Raw genomic sequence first — 16,338 nt, forward strand, 5'->3', positions numbered from 1 at the left:
TATCCCCTATACCATTATGTAATTTTATGCTCGGTTTCCCATTAATGATTATTATTATTACTAACCGATCCCGCAAATATTGTTCCACACCAAGTTGATTTTTTTCGTTACATTTTACAGTAATTCTTGTACGAAACATGAAACTTAAGCGCCAGCTGACTATGATGATTAGCATCGACGTCTGCGGACGTGCTCTATCGTCAACTGTCAACAGTCCTACTCGAGCGCCAACTAATAATTGTTAAAACCACACGTAATGGTCAACAAACCGGAAACGGCCATATACAATTCGACTTTTATGTAAAAAGATGTTAGAACGGGCAGAGCAGGCTATTTGCACCGACTTAAAGTTTTGCATTCAATTTAAAGCACTGTCCGGGTTCCGCAAACTGACGTCTTTGGCATAGAAACCGATGAATCGGGGGAGATTAAACACGGGGATAATCTGCGGACGAATGCCCGTGGGTTGCCGAGCAAAAAGCTCGTTAATCTATTTTAGGAGTCGCGTTCGCTTCAGTTTACCCGGATTTACTCTTAGCTTGAACATGACTGATTATGGCCGTATTTTATTTTCTCGCAGCTTGCAAGCCATTTTACGATCTGCTGACTACCAGAAAGAATGTAATTAAACAAATGGTTCCAGCCCCTAAATGGCGATCAATGCAGTTCCATTAAGGACTAATATTAAAATCACTTATTGCGTTGCTCTGTTTGATATGATACAAAAGATAGAAGGGTGGCTTCTTCGTATTTGAAGAGCAATCTAAAATGTAACATTTCCTAGCCATCCCAAATATCTCATCGCTCTTGAAGAGACCCCGTAAACCATTCGGTTCTCTTCGTGGTGGGCAATAAAATGTTCGAAATGCTATTGCGCCCTTCACAATGCTGCGCGTTGCACATTTCGACGTTACTTTCGCTCCACTATTCGGACCACTCCAGATCACTGGCTACCGTTTTTCCGTGGCTCTTCGACCCGGCCGATATTGAAAAGCTCAGTTCCCCGCGACGTTGCGCTACTCAAGCCCCTAATAAACCTCTCCGGAGTGCTCCACGGAAAACCGAAAGAGGTCGCGGCGCACCATTCGAGAGGCGACCTATGTTTCGGCCCCCCCGCCGATCTCTTATGATGAACGGGGTCTCTGGGCGTTTTTTCTCTTCTTCCCCTCCCTTGAGGACGTTATGCTGCGGCGGTCTGACACAATAGCTCCGTGGCCTCGCTGGCCTGGCCGACTGCTTGTGGCGGTGGCGGGGTCACCAATTGTTGTTAACAGTGAATATAAATTTGTTCGCTATTTGTTGTTGTGCGGAGGTGGGGTTTGAAGAGAAAAATTGCTGGCCGTGGTCCTTCTCCGTCCCCAGCCCTACAAAAGCCGGCACATTCCATCAAAAGACGACAGAATTCCATTTTCCGCCTTTTTTCTGTTGCTCCGTCGTAGCGGTGGCTCCCGGGTTAAGCAGCTGCGCTAAGCTCTTCAAACCAGCAGTCTCTCTCTCTCTGCTTCTCGAGTGGCCGGAGTGTGCCAGGCGCAAGACGCGACTTCAATTGCATTAAGTGCCCAATTGAGCATGATGTGTACGGGAAGGAGCCCCGTTACCACTACCCTAGCCGCAATTCATGCTCTCCGCCGGTGCCGGCTACGACGCCGGGAAAGCGCCGGGACTTGGGAAATGTTCCGAAGCCGACACGACTGACTGACTGCACACTTTTTGGCGTACCGGGCGTGTGAAGCTCACTAGAGGCCACCGGCGGCCGCCATTTAGCGATGTCAAGTCGTTTGTTTGAAGTGTGCAATAAAAGGGACAACTTTTTTTTCGAGCACACACTTTCACCCGGATCGTGTTGATGGCATTTCACACGCAAAGCTAACTTTCGGGAGGCACAAAATGGTTGCGTAACTTTTTGGTGTATTTGGGGCACTAGTCTTGAAGCGATCTCTATCAAGCTGGGCCACCAAAAACGAGGCTCTTTCATGGTAGTTCCAGGTTCTCTTGCACTGTCTCTCTTAATGCTGGTACCGCGCATCAAATCTGCCGCATGATTTGTGGCTCATAAAAAAATTGTTATACATTTCTGTGTGTGGAATGTCTGGATAAGAAAAAACTCACTCTCGAACCACCAGAAACCTAAAAATGGCGGAGTTTTTCCTTCCCTCCACATAAGTGGTTTCTGTTTTATTTTTACGATGGCCGCGAGAGGCCACGCCGAGAGACGATCGAGTCTGCTTTATCGAAGCTTTTAATGCATGCACGTATCTGGCCGGGAAGGGGCAGATTTTCTTTTTCCGCCGATTCCACGTAACACACTGGAACTCTGGTGGAAAACCGTGTGTGTGGTTTAAAGAAGGCGAATGTGGTATAAAAAATGAAACGAGCATTCCTGCTCCTCGATAAGAAGGGGCACCGTTTCATCAGTGGCCGCGCGCGCTCCGTCTTGAGATTGTGAAGTGGGTTCCTTCTTTATGATGAGCGGCAGGTCGCGCGCCCGGTTAATGAATCTTCGGTTTGTGGTCGTTTTTTTTTGTTGCTGGTGGGTCTATTTTTCGAAGATACCGGCACGACGTGAAACAGACCACATTTGACGTAATTGCTTCCCGAGAAGAATGCGTCACGTTCCAGTTCCGCGTGCTGGTGAAGCACTTTAAATGAGGTATTGTGATAAAACATTCTGTTTTTTGAGGTTTTTTTTTAATTTAATGAAATGTTCCAAAGGTAGTCCAACAACTATAATTATGTAAAAACCTTCACACATTCTAAGCAGCAGCCTCTTATTCTGTGGTCAATTATTTTAGATATCAATTAATTGACTCATGGATTAAATCGTCAGAGATCCATCGAACAGTTTTGAAATTTTCCATTCCAATCATTAATTCACTATTCAACGTGACTTCACGTGGCTCCTGATCCACACGACATTCCAATATATGGCATGCTGCTGGCTGTTGGCGTGTGGCGTCGAATTGAAATCATTTTACGCAATACGCTTCCAGGCCATGACTAATTATTAATTCACATCTCACCTATAGCTGCAGCGCGATGAAAAATGCAGATACTTTGCTCGTGCTGATTGTTCCATGAAAGGGCCCAGATGCATTTTAATTCCTGCCTTCGCTGCCGGCTAAGCATGTTTTACGGTCAGCTGGTTTAACATGTAACTTCTCAGATTGATTGGCAAAGTGCAGTTAAGAAGCAGCATGGGAACATTCCATCGGATTTTCGATTAGAGAGGATGGAAACGATCCGAACGCACTAAAAATCGTCTTCCATGTCCTGCAAAAGTCTTGTCCCGGAGTGTGACCCATGCATTGGTATGGGGCTTATCTCGTTCGCTGGTGAAAATCTTCAACCATCACTCTTTTGCGAATGATGCTCATATGCTTCGTCGGGTTTCTATTTTTACCAGAAGCCACATCAAACGTTTTGGTATTTTTGCTGGCTGGTGGCCCCCTTTGGATCGATAGGAAACAGCCCATTTTCAGCACAATTTTCCGACATTCCGGTGTGTGTGTGAGTACTCCAACGGGTAGTAGCAATCAGAGCTGCCTTATGGTTGCTTCCGGGATGCCGCCATAACTGTACTAGAAACGGGTACGGTCCCTAAAGCACGGACGCTCAAATTAGAAGGCAACATGTGTCGAAGAAAAATATATCTATATTTTGATATTCATTAAATCGTTTCGGCCGCAAAATTTCCTGTTCGTTCGCTCACGCAATCCACTCGCTTCCGGCTGGTGCCGCCATCGTAATGCTGCGTGCGTGTCTAGTTCCCAAACTGTTTGTTGTTGGCCAACACGCGCTCCGTACCGTGATTACGTTTTTATTCGTGTAATTTTTATCGTTACATTTAACTCATACTACAGAACGGCAGCGACTGGCGCGGGTGGTTAATCGTAAAAAGTTCCAAACTTGGCGATACTGTGGCCGCGCCCTTGTTTTGCGTGTCTTCCCTCTTTCGAGCGCTGCTGATCGCTGGCGCTTTCCTAGCTTTTGCACCATCTCCGTATCATTAGCATAAGCACTTGCAGGCGGTGCAACGATGACCCACGGTAAAAAGGCAAAGCACTACGAGAGAACAGGTACCCGCGTACAGAGAGAGCGAGTCGTTCGATACGTAAAAGGAGAGTGGCCTAAAGCGTACCCTCCAAAACTCCCGCAACCATGGGCCACCAACTTGTGCCTAAGTTTGAGTAAAAATTCCTCCCCTCAATGTGCTGTGTCCCGGTAAAGGTTTGGCGAAATAAATCTACTTCTTCTAATGCAAAGTCCGGCGACAGGCCGCTGATAATAAGAAATCGGATCGGTTTCTCTCGAACCAGCAGCAGCGTGATGGAATGATTCACCGTACTTTTGGGTTGCTTTTTGGCAATTTTTTAATGCTTAGTATTGTTTGGATTATCAGCGTTTTGTCTTCGAGCGGAAATGGAGCATGCCTGTACTAGATTCGATTCAGACCGTTTCTTATCAAATTAACCCTTACGTCTGCTTCATCCATCTCCTGCCGCCAAGTGAGGCAGATGTTTGTTGTGTTTGCTGAATAAATCCGCAAGGAATGACTTCATCGTGTTGGCGGAAGAGGTTTAAATGCAAATTTGGCGGATTCTGCAGTCCAAATAGGAATACTTTACGGAACTTTATCAAACCTCACAAGATGCCCTATCGCGATAATCCGACTCGTACTTTGCCTCACATCAAATGCGATCGTTCCACTGGTAAATCAATCACTTGAACAGATAGGTTCCTTAAAAAAATAATTACAGTAAAGCACGCATGGCGGCTCTCGCTTTAGTAGAGACTCGTTTTCTTCATGATTCGCAAAAACTCTTCCTGGTTCACTTCGCCGTCTCCGTCCCGGTCCGCTTCATCGATCATCTCCTGCAGCTCTTCGTCGGTCAAATTTTCACCCAGCTCCTTTGCGACCCGCTTCAGGTTTTTGAACGAGATCGTGCCCGTTTCGTCGTCGTCGAACAGTCGGAACGCCTTCAGAATCTCCTCCTTCGAGTCCTTTTCCGCCATCTTGACCGTCATGAGCTGCAGAAAGTCGTCGAACGAGATCTTGCCCGAACCGTCCTTGTCGATTTCGGCGATCATCCGTTTGATTTCCTCCTTCTTCGGCTCGAACCCGAGGGCCCGGATCGCCACCTTGAGCTCCTTGGTGTCGATCATGCCCGTTCCCTCGGAGTCGAACAGGTCGAACGCTTCCTTAATGTCCTGCCGCTGCTCGTCGGACAGCTCGAACTTGGGGCCGGACTTTTTGCGACCCGCAGCCCCGCCGGTCGCAACCGTGCCTGCGGTGCCACCGGTCTTGTTGGTGGTTTTGGTTCCTGTGGAAACGGACACGGATCCGGATGCCTGCGGGGCGAGAAACGGTAGTTTGGTTAAAGGTCATATACAGTTTCGCTCATAGCAGCCATTGCGTTTTTGGCGAAAGTGTTAACCTTCACCGAACGTGACAGGAAAGAACATGTTTGGCCACCGAAGCAGAAGCTTAGGGGGAGCCCTCTGTTTCAACAGCAAACGGCAAACATTCTCAATGACGCCACACGCGCGTCACGGTGAAAGCAGGAATGGTTAACATTTCGGAACCGAAAACCGCATCCCGCGGGTGCGGGCGATGACCATGACCCTCTTACCATGTTGTGGCGGACAAGAAAACGTTGGAGCGCTCACTGTAATGTGTTTCGTTTCGCCAAACACACTCCGGTCGCGCGGTACTGTTGCGGTCAGTCTGCTCCGGGACACTGCCGCTTTTTGTTATGCTGCGTCAATGGTTGTCCCTTCGGCTGTGAAGGGCGGTTTGCTTGCTTGGTTGCTTTGACTATTGTGCGTCGCTATAGTGCCCTGGCGAAGCGTAACCACGGTGTTGCTACGTCGCAACTAACAACACAACACCACCACCTTTCTTCAAAAGCACTGGTTCCTAGATTTAGACCCTTTCCGGTCAGTCAATCTGGTCTGCTGGTTGGCTTTTCGAGACGGCCACCAAAAAAGGCACAGTACGTAGCGTATTTTGGTTCGGTGCCCCGCAGAAGCATCAACAGATGAAGGTTAAACTTTTAGGACTCAAATGCCCACAGCCACCAGCTGGGTTCCCTGTCGGCGGCTGGATTTTCCGGATGTCTGTTCAAGAACGTGCCTTTGCATATATTTGTGGCCGCAACCAACGGGTGGTGGTGGTAGCGGCACCGACTTCCTGCTGGGCGGATGTTTTGTATTTTACTGTCTGCAGAAAGCTAGCAAAACACCATATTGATTCTCTCTTCACACGACTCGACACGACACACGGGCGATGGCCGATTACTGATTGGCATTCGTTGTGTAATTCAACAGTCACTTTTCCACCGCAAAACACGGGAAATCTTTGCTGCTAGGAACGGTTTATTGTGCAAGCTGTTTCGACCTGGGAATGTTCCGTCGGATAGTGGAGCGAAAAAACAGCACCAAACACACCGCGGTGACGTACGAGAGCGTGCGCGCCTTTGGCAAAACTCTTTTCTCTCTCTAACTCTATCGGTCTCTCTCTCGCGGAAGAGCATTGTTTGACAGATCGCGGTTTCATACGGAAAACTAAACTTGGCGAAGATTCTTACGAAAATTAAACATTTGCTTTAGGATTCTTACGAAAATTAAACATTTGCTTTAGGATTCATACGAAAAATTAATTTGGATTTTCGCTTTGAGCGCGACGAACCGCAACAAAATGAGAGAGCGCTTTTTTGGTACAAGTGAGAAGGAGAAGTGCGTTGTTCTAAATTGTACTAAAAAAAACTATGTTTACAGCGGCATCGATGACAGTCGCATTTCAAAAAGACCGTTAAGGTGTATTCCCCATTTTTACATTTGTGTAATTTATTTCGTTTTCTACGTTTTTCTCGCCCTAATAGTTGACGACGAACATTTACCCGGAATTGTATGACAAAGGTAATCGTTTGTCACACTCGAGTGATACCAGCCAGGCTGACACCATGACGTCGGTTACAAGCTCTTCGCTCGACTCGGATGAGGTGGACCTGTCGGGGCTGGTCGAGTCCGTGGTCGATTCCGACGAGGAAGACATTGCTGAAAGTATCGATGTAAGTGGAACTTTGTTCTGATCCTCTATGCGGAAATTTGAATGTTTTAATACCGACTCTTCCCTTTTCGGCACAGAGTTTAAGTGTCCGGGACACCGTGCGAGAATGCCTCGAAAAAGATCCCAGCGATCGGACGGTGGACGATATCGAGGTGTTGCTGGAGTTCACTCAAAAGCTGAAAGCCTTCACCAACATGACGTTCGCGGTGCGACGAGCCCTCTGCTCAGTGATGGTGTTTGCGGTGGTTGAGAAGGCCGGCACCGTCGTCATGAACGATGGCGAAGAGCTGGACTCGTGGAGCGTACTGATCAACGGGCACGTGGAGATCGAACACAGCGCCACCGGGGAGGTCGAGTATCTGCACTACGGCGACAGCTTTGGCATCATGCCCACGATGGACAAACTATACCATCGGGGAGTGATGCGGACGAAGTGCGACGATTGTCAGTTCGTTTGCATCACCCAAACCGACTACTACCGGATACAGCACCAGGGCGAGGACAACATTCGCAAGATCGAGGAAGACGGCCAGGTCGTGATGGTGACCGAGCTGCGGAACAGCACGGGCGAGAATGGGTCCCGGAAGGGCTACGTCGTGATTCGGGGAACGGTGGAACGGCTGATGCACCAACTGGTCGAGGACACCACACAAACCGATCCGAATTACGTGGAGGACTTCCTTCTCACATGCCGCACGTTTATCAGCAACCCGATGGAGATATCCAAGCAGCTGCTCAAGTGGTTCAACGTTGACGGTGGAGGCGCGCACGAGCTGGAAGGGGCGCAGGGAAATGATTTCGTCGACGGAGCGGCTTCATCAACGCTGGCTCACGTTTCTGCCTTGCTCGGGGCACCCCCGTCGTCGCCCTCGGCAAGCGATCTGTGCGATCGCGTCACACGCGTCGTCCTGCTGTGGGTGAACAACCACTTCACCGACTTCGATACCGATCCGCAGATGATGGAGTTTTTGGAAATCTTCGAATCGGCCCTGGAAAAGCGGAACATGCTCGAGCAGCTGCGACTGTTGCACGTGTACGCGCAGCACAATGCACGCGAGCGCAACGTAACGTTGGCGCGCAGTTCGCGGGACGAGGATTTAAACTTTCAAATCTCCGGCGGCCCGGGTGGCATCTTTATTACGCGGGTCGAGCCGAAAACGAAAGCCTACGATGCGGGTCTGAAGCGGGGCGATCAGATACTGGATGTGAACGGGCAGAGCTTCGAGCACGTGACGTGCGTGCGGGCACTCGAGCTACTGCGGGGCACCACCCACCTCAGCATCACGGTCAAGAGCAACCTGTGGGCGTTCAAGGCAATGCTCGCGAGTGCCGACGGTAGCGGCGATGCGGGCAAACTGAAGCTCGATCTGAAGAAAGGGCTGCGAGCGGCGGATCTTTTGCAGTCCCAAAAATCGCTCGATTTGGTCGACAAAGCGGGAGGCTTGCTGTCGGCCGGTCATCAGTTTTTGATGCCCCTGCCGGTGCGGGACATCGAGTACGGGCGGAAGGATTCCGGCGCTTCGACCACGTCATCGTCGATGCACATGAACAACAACAAGAGTGGTGGCGGCGGAAGCTTTATGACGCTCGGGGGAAAGAAACGACTCCAGAAGGCGCTGATCCGCATGAATCTACTGCCAAAGAATAGTGTCTTCCAGGATGATAGCATCAACAACAACAACAACAATAGCAGCGCCGCAGGAACGATGACAGCCACCACCAACGGCAACAGTAACAGCGGTGGAAGCAGTGGCAGCAACTGCGACGGTAGTGACCAATCGTCCGGGATCAGTGTAAGCTTTTCCTCCCAGGCGTCCTCCATCTCAACTTCCTCGATAACGACGGCCGATTCGGACGACACGGCACCGACGGGCACGACCACCACGGCGACGACGGGATCGGCTGCAGCAGGGACCACCTACCAGAGCAACCCGGATCTCCGCGAAAGTCCGTGCACACCGGCGAAAGCCCAATCCACCGAGGCGATCATCCCGATGAAGGGTGCAGGAATGCTGTACTACGAGGAGATGCGCGGTGCGAGCGATTTCCCCGAGCACATACTGAAGGTGTACAAGTCGGACCAAACGTGCAAGTACCTGCTGGTGCACAAGGAGACGACGGCCCACGAGGTGGTGATGCTGGCGCTCCAGGAGTTTGGAATCCACGATCCGAGCTCGAACTTTTCGCTGTGCGAAGTGAGTGTCGGCGAAGGGGGCATGATCAAGCAGCGCCGGTTGCCGGATCAGCTGCAGAATCTGGCGGAGCGGATCGGACTCAGCTCGCGGTACTATCTGAAGACGAACGGCATCACGGAGACGCTCGTGCCGGATGACGTGGCACCGGAGCTTATCCGCGAAAGTGCCGTCCACTTTCTGCAGCTGAACGCGAACGAGCTGGCCATACAGCTGACACTGCAGGATTTTTCGATCTTTCGACAGATCGAGTCAACGGAGTACGTGGACGATCTGTTCAATCTGAAGAGCCGGTACGGCAAGCCGATGCTGGTGCGCTTCGCGGAGCTGGTGAACCGCGAAATGTTCTGGGTGGTGACGGAAGTGTGCAGCGAGCACAACATGATGCGCCGGTGCAAGATCATCAAGCAGTTCATCAAGATCGCGCGGCACTGCAAGGAGTGCAAGAATTTTAACAGTCTCTTTGCGATCGTCAGTGGGCTGGGCCATGCGGCCGTCTCGCGGTTGCGTCAAACGTGGGAAAAGCTCCCGTCAAAGTACCAGAAGCTGTTCAACGATCTGCAGGATCTGATGGACCCGTCGCGCAACATGTCCAAGTACCGGCAGCTGATCCAGACCGAGCTGAACGCCCAGCAACCGGTCATCCCGTTCTACCCGGTCGTAAAGAAGGATCTTACCTTCATCCATCTCGGCAACGACACAAAGATCGACAGCCTGATCAACTTCGAGAAGCTGCGCATGATCTCGAAGGAGATTCGCACGCTGCTGTACATGTGCAACTCTCCGTACGACATCCTGACGATGCTCGAGTACAAGTGCCAACCGCCCAGTTCGGCCATGCTCGCCCTCAACCAGATGTCGGTGCCCTCGGGTGGCGGTGGCGGATTGCTCGCGCCCGTACCGCCGCCACCACCGCCCGGCTCTTCGGCCACGTTCCTGCACAGCCAGCAGACGGTGAAACGGAGGAAAAAGTCGACCGCGGCCCCCAACTCGAAGAAGATGTTCGAAGAGGCCCAGATGGTGCGGCGTGTCAAGGCGTACCTGAACAACATGAAAGTGACGACGGACGAGGACGAACTGCACCGGCTATCGCTGGAGTGCGAGGCGCAGGGTGGCACCACACCGAACACGGTGCAGGTTCGCAAACGTTACCCTTCGCCGACGCTGTCGACCACATCGAGCACGAGCTCAACGAGCGGAGAAGGCCGCAAGGGTGCGCTGGGGCTTGGCATGAGCAGTCTGTCGATCGGGAGTGCCAGTAGCAGTAACAGTGGGGCGCCAAAGTTTGGAGCCGCTTCACCACAAGCCGTGAAGAAGCTACTGTCCCTGTCGGAGCAAACGAAGACGCGACCCCACCAACCGCGGCATCCGTCGGTGGGCGGTGGCTCGGTGGTGCTACCGGGACCGCTGGGCGGTGGCATCCTTCATCACGGTCACCACCACCATCACCATCATCAGCAGCACCCGCAGCAGCAACCGCATCATGCCTCCCTGGCGGCCGCTCACCATAGCACACTGTCTCACTTTCACCATCCGCCGACGGCATATCTTCATCACGGAACTGGCCTCACGATCAGTCCCTCGCAATCGTCACCGGGCCATTGCTGCCCAGGTGGGGTGGGGTCAACGGGTAGTGGAACTCCGCCGACTGGCCTGATGGGACCACCGCAGTATCCACCGCCCAGTCACGTTGCGACAAGCGGCGGAGGATACTCGATGGCAACGGGAGGTGGTGGCCCACCCGGAGGTGGAATCGTTTCGGGTGCCGGTGCCGGTGGCGGAACACCGGGAGGCCATCACCTCGCGGGCATGTTGCCGACACCACCGAACTACAGCACCACCATGTCGATGTACCCGAACGGCCGTCCCGTCATGGCCAGCCGGATACTGGAGAGTTCCGTCGATGCACCTAGTCAGATACCGCCACCGATGGAGCTGCCGCCGGAGAGTACTTCCTTCCGGAGTCCACCAAACTATGGTGAGTTTGGCTTTTGTGTTTCTGTGAAAATTTTCAAATTCATTAATCAACGCGATCCGCTTTTCCGGCAGCTCAAACCGCTCACCGGCGAATCACCAGCAACAGTACAACCATTCCGCCACCGTACCCGACGCCCCATCAAAACTTCGGCTCATCCTCGCGCATCATTGCGGCCGTCGGGATTTCTCCCATCACACCGAACTACGTGGCGCCGGCCGTGAATGCAATGTCCCCGATGTACAATCCGGCGGCGGCCGGTAACAACGTGGCGACCGTGGGCGGTTCCGTGGGCAACAGTCTGCCACCGGCCATCCCGGCGCGGATACACGAGGTGCCGGTTGATGTGCCACCGCCATTGCCACCGCCGAGCATAGATCTGTCGGCCGAAAGTAGCTCCGTTACCGTGCTCAGCAGTTCCGCTTCCGGTGAGTATTGCGCTTCTACAACCTAACTCACCCCGTGCCCGTAGAATACTCTTTATTTCTGGCGGTTTTAGAAGTAGTAGTTGCCATCCCCGTTTCGTTAGCACCCTAGTTTTGCAGCTGACCACTGCTGAAAGGTCCTCCCCGCTTTCTTACTATCTTAAAACCCCAAAATCCTCCCAAAAGCATGATTGTTTCGTTCGGAACGTGTTATCGGTGGTATCGTTATTGTTGACCGATGTTTGCCTTTCAATTTGAATGTGATGTTGTCCATTGGGAAAAAAGAACCCTTGTGTTTTACGTTCAGACGTGTTATGATTTTTTATGAATGATTTTGACAGCCTTTTTGTTGTTTTTTTTATTCAACCACAAGTATCAGGTTTCAGTTACACGAACATTTGCATCCTCGTTGTGAAACGATGCATGTTTTCGTGATTTGATATGATTTCGATGGTTTTGTGTTTATCATTAATTTCATCCATTAATTTGCATGCAACTGCAATGGTGGTGTTAATGGGACGCAATTCGTGGGGAACCATCACCGGGAACCGTTTTATGTTTTTTTTCATCCACTTGAGTTGTAAAGTGTTCCAATCCTTTGTGCATGTCACCGATCATAATGGTGTTCGCTCGAACAACTGACCTGATCTTGATCGTTTCGGATCGTTACGATCATTTGTGGTACTTGCAGATCCGAACGATGAAGCGAATGAATCCGTTGAAACGGACTGCTTGGAAACAATATCGACGGAAGTTTAGGCGGCAGCACTGTCTATGGGTCGATGGTCGAGGCGCGACCATATTCTACAACTACGTAGAAGCCACGCACGCAGCCACGTGCTGTGGCGGGTGTACAGCGAATTTAATGAATACTGAAGAGCAAATGCACAATACACGCGTTACACGAATTGTGCGACCCTTTATGCTGATACTCTCGTACACACAGCGGCGCCCAGTAAAAGATATCGTTAAAAGTATTTGATGGTATATCGTTGTTAACATGATCATATTGATGTTTAGATGGATGTTTAAATGAAGCAGAGGAGAAAAACACGTAAAACAGGGAAATATAAACGATCTTCTTCGCAAAAGGCGACCAAAGCAGGAACCAATTTTTATAGAACAAGACCTGTTTTCGCTTTTGAAAACCAACTTAGCACTTCTTCTGCCCCTCTAGATTATCAGGCAAGAGTAGTTTGTTTTATACTGATACAATTAATGATTAGGATCCTCTTTTAGAGATGTTTCTACATATCGCTCCAATGTGTGTTCCTTTTGCTAAGCTTTTTCTAACCTACTTACCGTTAAATCATTTCCATGACAACAGTAATAGACGAAAAACGCGATAGATACGATGCGCTTTGATAGCACTTATAGCCCTTACTACTCAACATACGCAAACCTCTGGTGCCCGAAAGAAGATAAAACTTGTTTCCATCCCCAAGACTGATAGCAAAAAGAGCGCGGAAAAGCAAATAATAATAATATTTTGATATGTGCCCCGATAAAGAGGGCTACAATGAACCCCCACTCGGTCCAAACACTGTCCACCCAGCATTCCATCAGGGAGAAAACCTCAGACATATATATATTTGACCTCGGCAAGGAGTCCTTTCCCCCGCCCGGAAAGGAGTAAAACTGTTAGAGTGGCGCGTAATGCACACAATATTGTAACGTTGGCTCTCCTACTTGCATATATAACCACTATATGAATGTGTGTGTCTGGATGTGTGTTAACAGAGATGATAAAACTTGATTGTTTAATGTGACGAAAAGTAGGAGAACATACAACCCAAAGGATACAATATGTAACGTGTAATAATTATCGTCGTAATCTAGCTTTTAAATGGCACACTCCAACGACCAATGACCAATTCATATAACGTTATCATCTTGATACGATCAATTGTGCAGTCCCTTTATTGGTTCACAAAACAAAGACAAAATTGCGATATTTTTTTTAAAGGTATATTTAAAAAACCATTATCTTAACATGAGCTTTTCACGATTCGATTCGCTTTTCTTATTCCCGCTTGCTTTTAAAAAGTAACCACTTCACTTTGCTGAGTACATGTAACAGTTAAATGCACCAACCTCTTTCGTCCAAGAAGCTAGCGATAAGTAAACTCTGTAAGGTCCTCGTCCTGGCAGCTAACAAACTCATTTTTACCACTGCCTTGAGCAGTCTGAACTGGGAGCACATTAGCAGTAATATACACTGCACCGAATCCGGGTCAACGGGAAGGACCGTTGACGTTATCGATATTGTTGTAGACAGCGTTTGCTTACTCTCACTCTATGGCCGATTCCCACAAAGACTTGCACATTGTTGCATCACCACAGATCTGACACAGAGATCGCTGTGACCACAAATCAAATAAGGGCTTAAAAATCAAATTAATAAAACGTTGCTGTGCATTTGTATTCGGTAAAATCCAATCAAACCATTTGGAATGGTTAGCGCAGCGAAGCGCAGGTCCGAGGTTATAAAATAATCATTCAAAAATCAGTGACCAGCAAAAAATGTAGCTATCGGAAGGGTGGTGCGAGGATGATAAAAGCATAAACATTAGATGATGGAATGATGGATTCAGGCTTGAAGCGCATTGGCTCCGTGATACGGGTTTAACGATTGATGCGAACGTGTTTGATAAGTATTTTACTGCCCGATCGCCACCTTATAATAATGATCATTTTTCCTATATACCACCACCCGCGATCGTGGTCCATTCGGAAGCGATCGACCTACTATCCTACTATACACTAAGGCCAATAATCCTCTACATGTGCGTGTATGTGAGCCTGCGAATCACTGGTTCGACAAATAGTTTTTCAATAACCGAAGCAACTCAAGAAACGGTTTCCATTTACTGCAAACATCAGCCGGCAGGGGTATAGAAATTGCACTCCGATCTCCATGAAACGAATGCACGTTGAGCTGCGTAAGCTGCAAGTGTTGCCGTTAATCGTTGTCAGCGAAAAAGCGAACCATGTGTAGCCATTGTACACAACTCAAACTTTGTCTTGATAATAATATGTCTTACCCGCAAATCCACACACATTTCTTACCTTACACGTCGAAGAGTTTTCTGTTTTCTCCCGATCGATGACACATAAACCGGGCGTGAGACTCGTTCCGAAAGGCAAACCGGGAACCATAATAGCGTGCTGCGTCCGCGAAACAAACATGCTGCGAACGATACCGTGAGCCCCAACGCCGTGGCCGATCTGACACATTCAAAAAGGACTAACCACAGCTCTGTTTCTTCATTTTGTTTCTAACTTCTTCTGCTTTTGTAGTGCTGTAGAACAAACAAACATGCGTGCCAGGACTCGCTAGTGTTTGTATGTTGTGTGGCTAAGCCCCTATGTAGAGCCCGTCACTAGTGTGGTGTGTGGTGTGTCTGGTGGTCATCGTCGTCCTCAGCATTCTCTCGATTGGTGTGGCTTCTCACGTGTGCGGCAGCAGGATAATCTAATCTCCCGGCCTGCCGCGGCTGACCTAACTCCTGCTTCGTCGTGCTTCTGCCGTCGTGACCGTAACTGCCGACGCCAACGGAAGGGGTGCGCCACTTCTACATCCTTCCACAGCCTATTACAGCCGTTGGTGCTGCCTTCTGCTATGGTGCTGGCTTGTCAGTGGCCGGAGCGGTAGTAGCGTGCTAACGATTAAGTGTATACCTCGTACCCTCGCCGGCAAGGCCGCCGGTAAACCAAAGACATTGAATAACAATCGGATAAGTCTAATCTCGAATCTTCCAAGCTGTGCAGTGCAAACTCTTTCTGTGGCTTCACAGGGACAGCAAATTGTGCTCTCTAATTCGTAACATGCTCGTGGTGAAGGTATTTTTTTACGGTAGTATCGATTGGAGGGATAGCGGAAGGATTAGCCCTCCGTCGTGTGGAAGGCACAACGGAGAACTAACGCAGAATCGAAATGAATTAATATTATCGTTCTACAGTAGCTCTACTAAAATGCGCCAAGGGAAAATGCTCTACTTAACCGATGCAATTTATTAGACTACTTTCATGCTAGAAACCTCAAACGTACGTAGCTGCGTCGCGTAGCCGTTCTAAGTAGTTAGTGAGCGACATCGCGAGGCTAATCGCTATTGCCAAAGCAAACGCAAACTGTCCTCACACCGCGCTGTGTGTTTTACTGATCAGCATTTTCTTTTACCTCCTAAAAATTCCAGCCCGAACACCATCCTACGGACAGTATTCCGCGCAGGCGTACCACAATCACATATCGCGATCGCGAGGGCCACGCTTTTGAAAGGTTTAAGAAGGGAATTATTACAGGAACTGTTCTAACGATCGCTCTCTTACGATGTGCGATCACCCAGCGCGGTATTTTATTGCAATCGACACATTTGATGATCGCATAATCGATCTTTAGGGTTTTTGAAAGCAGCAGCTTGCTTCGGAATGACCGGACTCGAATCTCAAGCGATCATGATTTGCAAATGCGCAGGAAATGGGCCCCAAAAAAGTGACCAACCGTCGTGCTGCAGCAAAGACTCAACTCAACAAAGTGAACAAGACAACTAGGTTAAGAATCGACCACAGAGCAAGAATCTGCAACAAACAACTCGAATCAATGCAAATGACTATGAAGAGACTGAGCGTTTCGCGAAAGGAGTGAAATTAAACTGAAATTAATGCAAATGCCACGGC

General features: G+C 49.6%; 2 protein-coding genes across 2 annotated transcripts; one reads left to right on the forward strand and one right to left on the reverse strand.

Moving 5' to 3' along the window:
- Positions 1–3,634: 3,634 nt before the first annotated feature.
- Positions 3,635–6,376, reverse strand: LOC128275182 (uncharacterized). The gene is made up of 2 exons (XM_053013596.1): positions 5,631–6,376; positions 3,635–5,349 (listed from the first exon to the last, which is right to left on the reverse strand). The coding sequence occupies exons 1-2, from the start codon at positions 5,631–5,633 to the stop codon at positions 4,783–4,785; spliced, it is 570 nt and encodes a 189-aa protein (XP_052869556.1). The 5' UTR covers positions 5,634–6,376; the 3' UTR covers positions 3,635–4,782.
- LOC128270898 (rap guanine nucleotide exchange factor 2) lies at positions 6,039–15,990 on the forward strand. The gene is made up of 5 exons (XM_053008323.1): positions 6,039–6,044; positions 6,882–7,070; positions 7,147–11,239; positions 11,311–11,664; positions 15,858–15,990. The coding sequence occupies exons 1-5, from the start codon at positions 6,039–6,041 to the stop codon at positions 15,935–15,937; spliced, it is 4,722 nt and encodes a 1,573-aa protein (XP_052864283.1). The 3' UTR covers positions 15,938–15,990.
- Positions 15,991–16,338: the final 348 nt, after the last annotated feature.

The sequence above is a fragment of the Anopheles cruzii genome, chromosome 3 (genome assembly GCF_943734635.1).
Source record: "Anopheles cruzii chromosome 3, idAnoCruzAS_RS32_06, whole genome shotgun sequence".
In the NCBI taxonomy this organism is placed as follows: domain Eukaryota; kingdom Metazoa; phylum Arthropoda; class Insecta; order Diptera; family Culicidae; genus Anopheles; species Anopheles cruzii.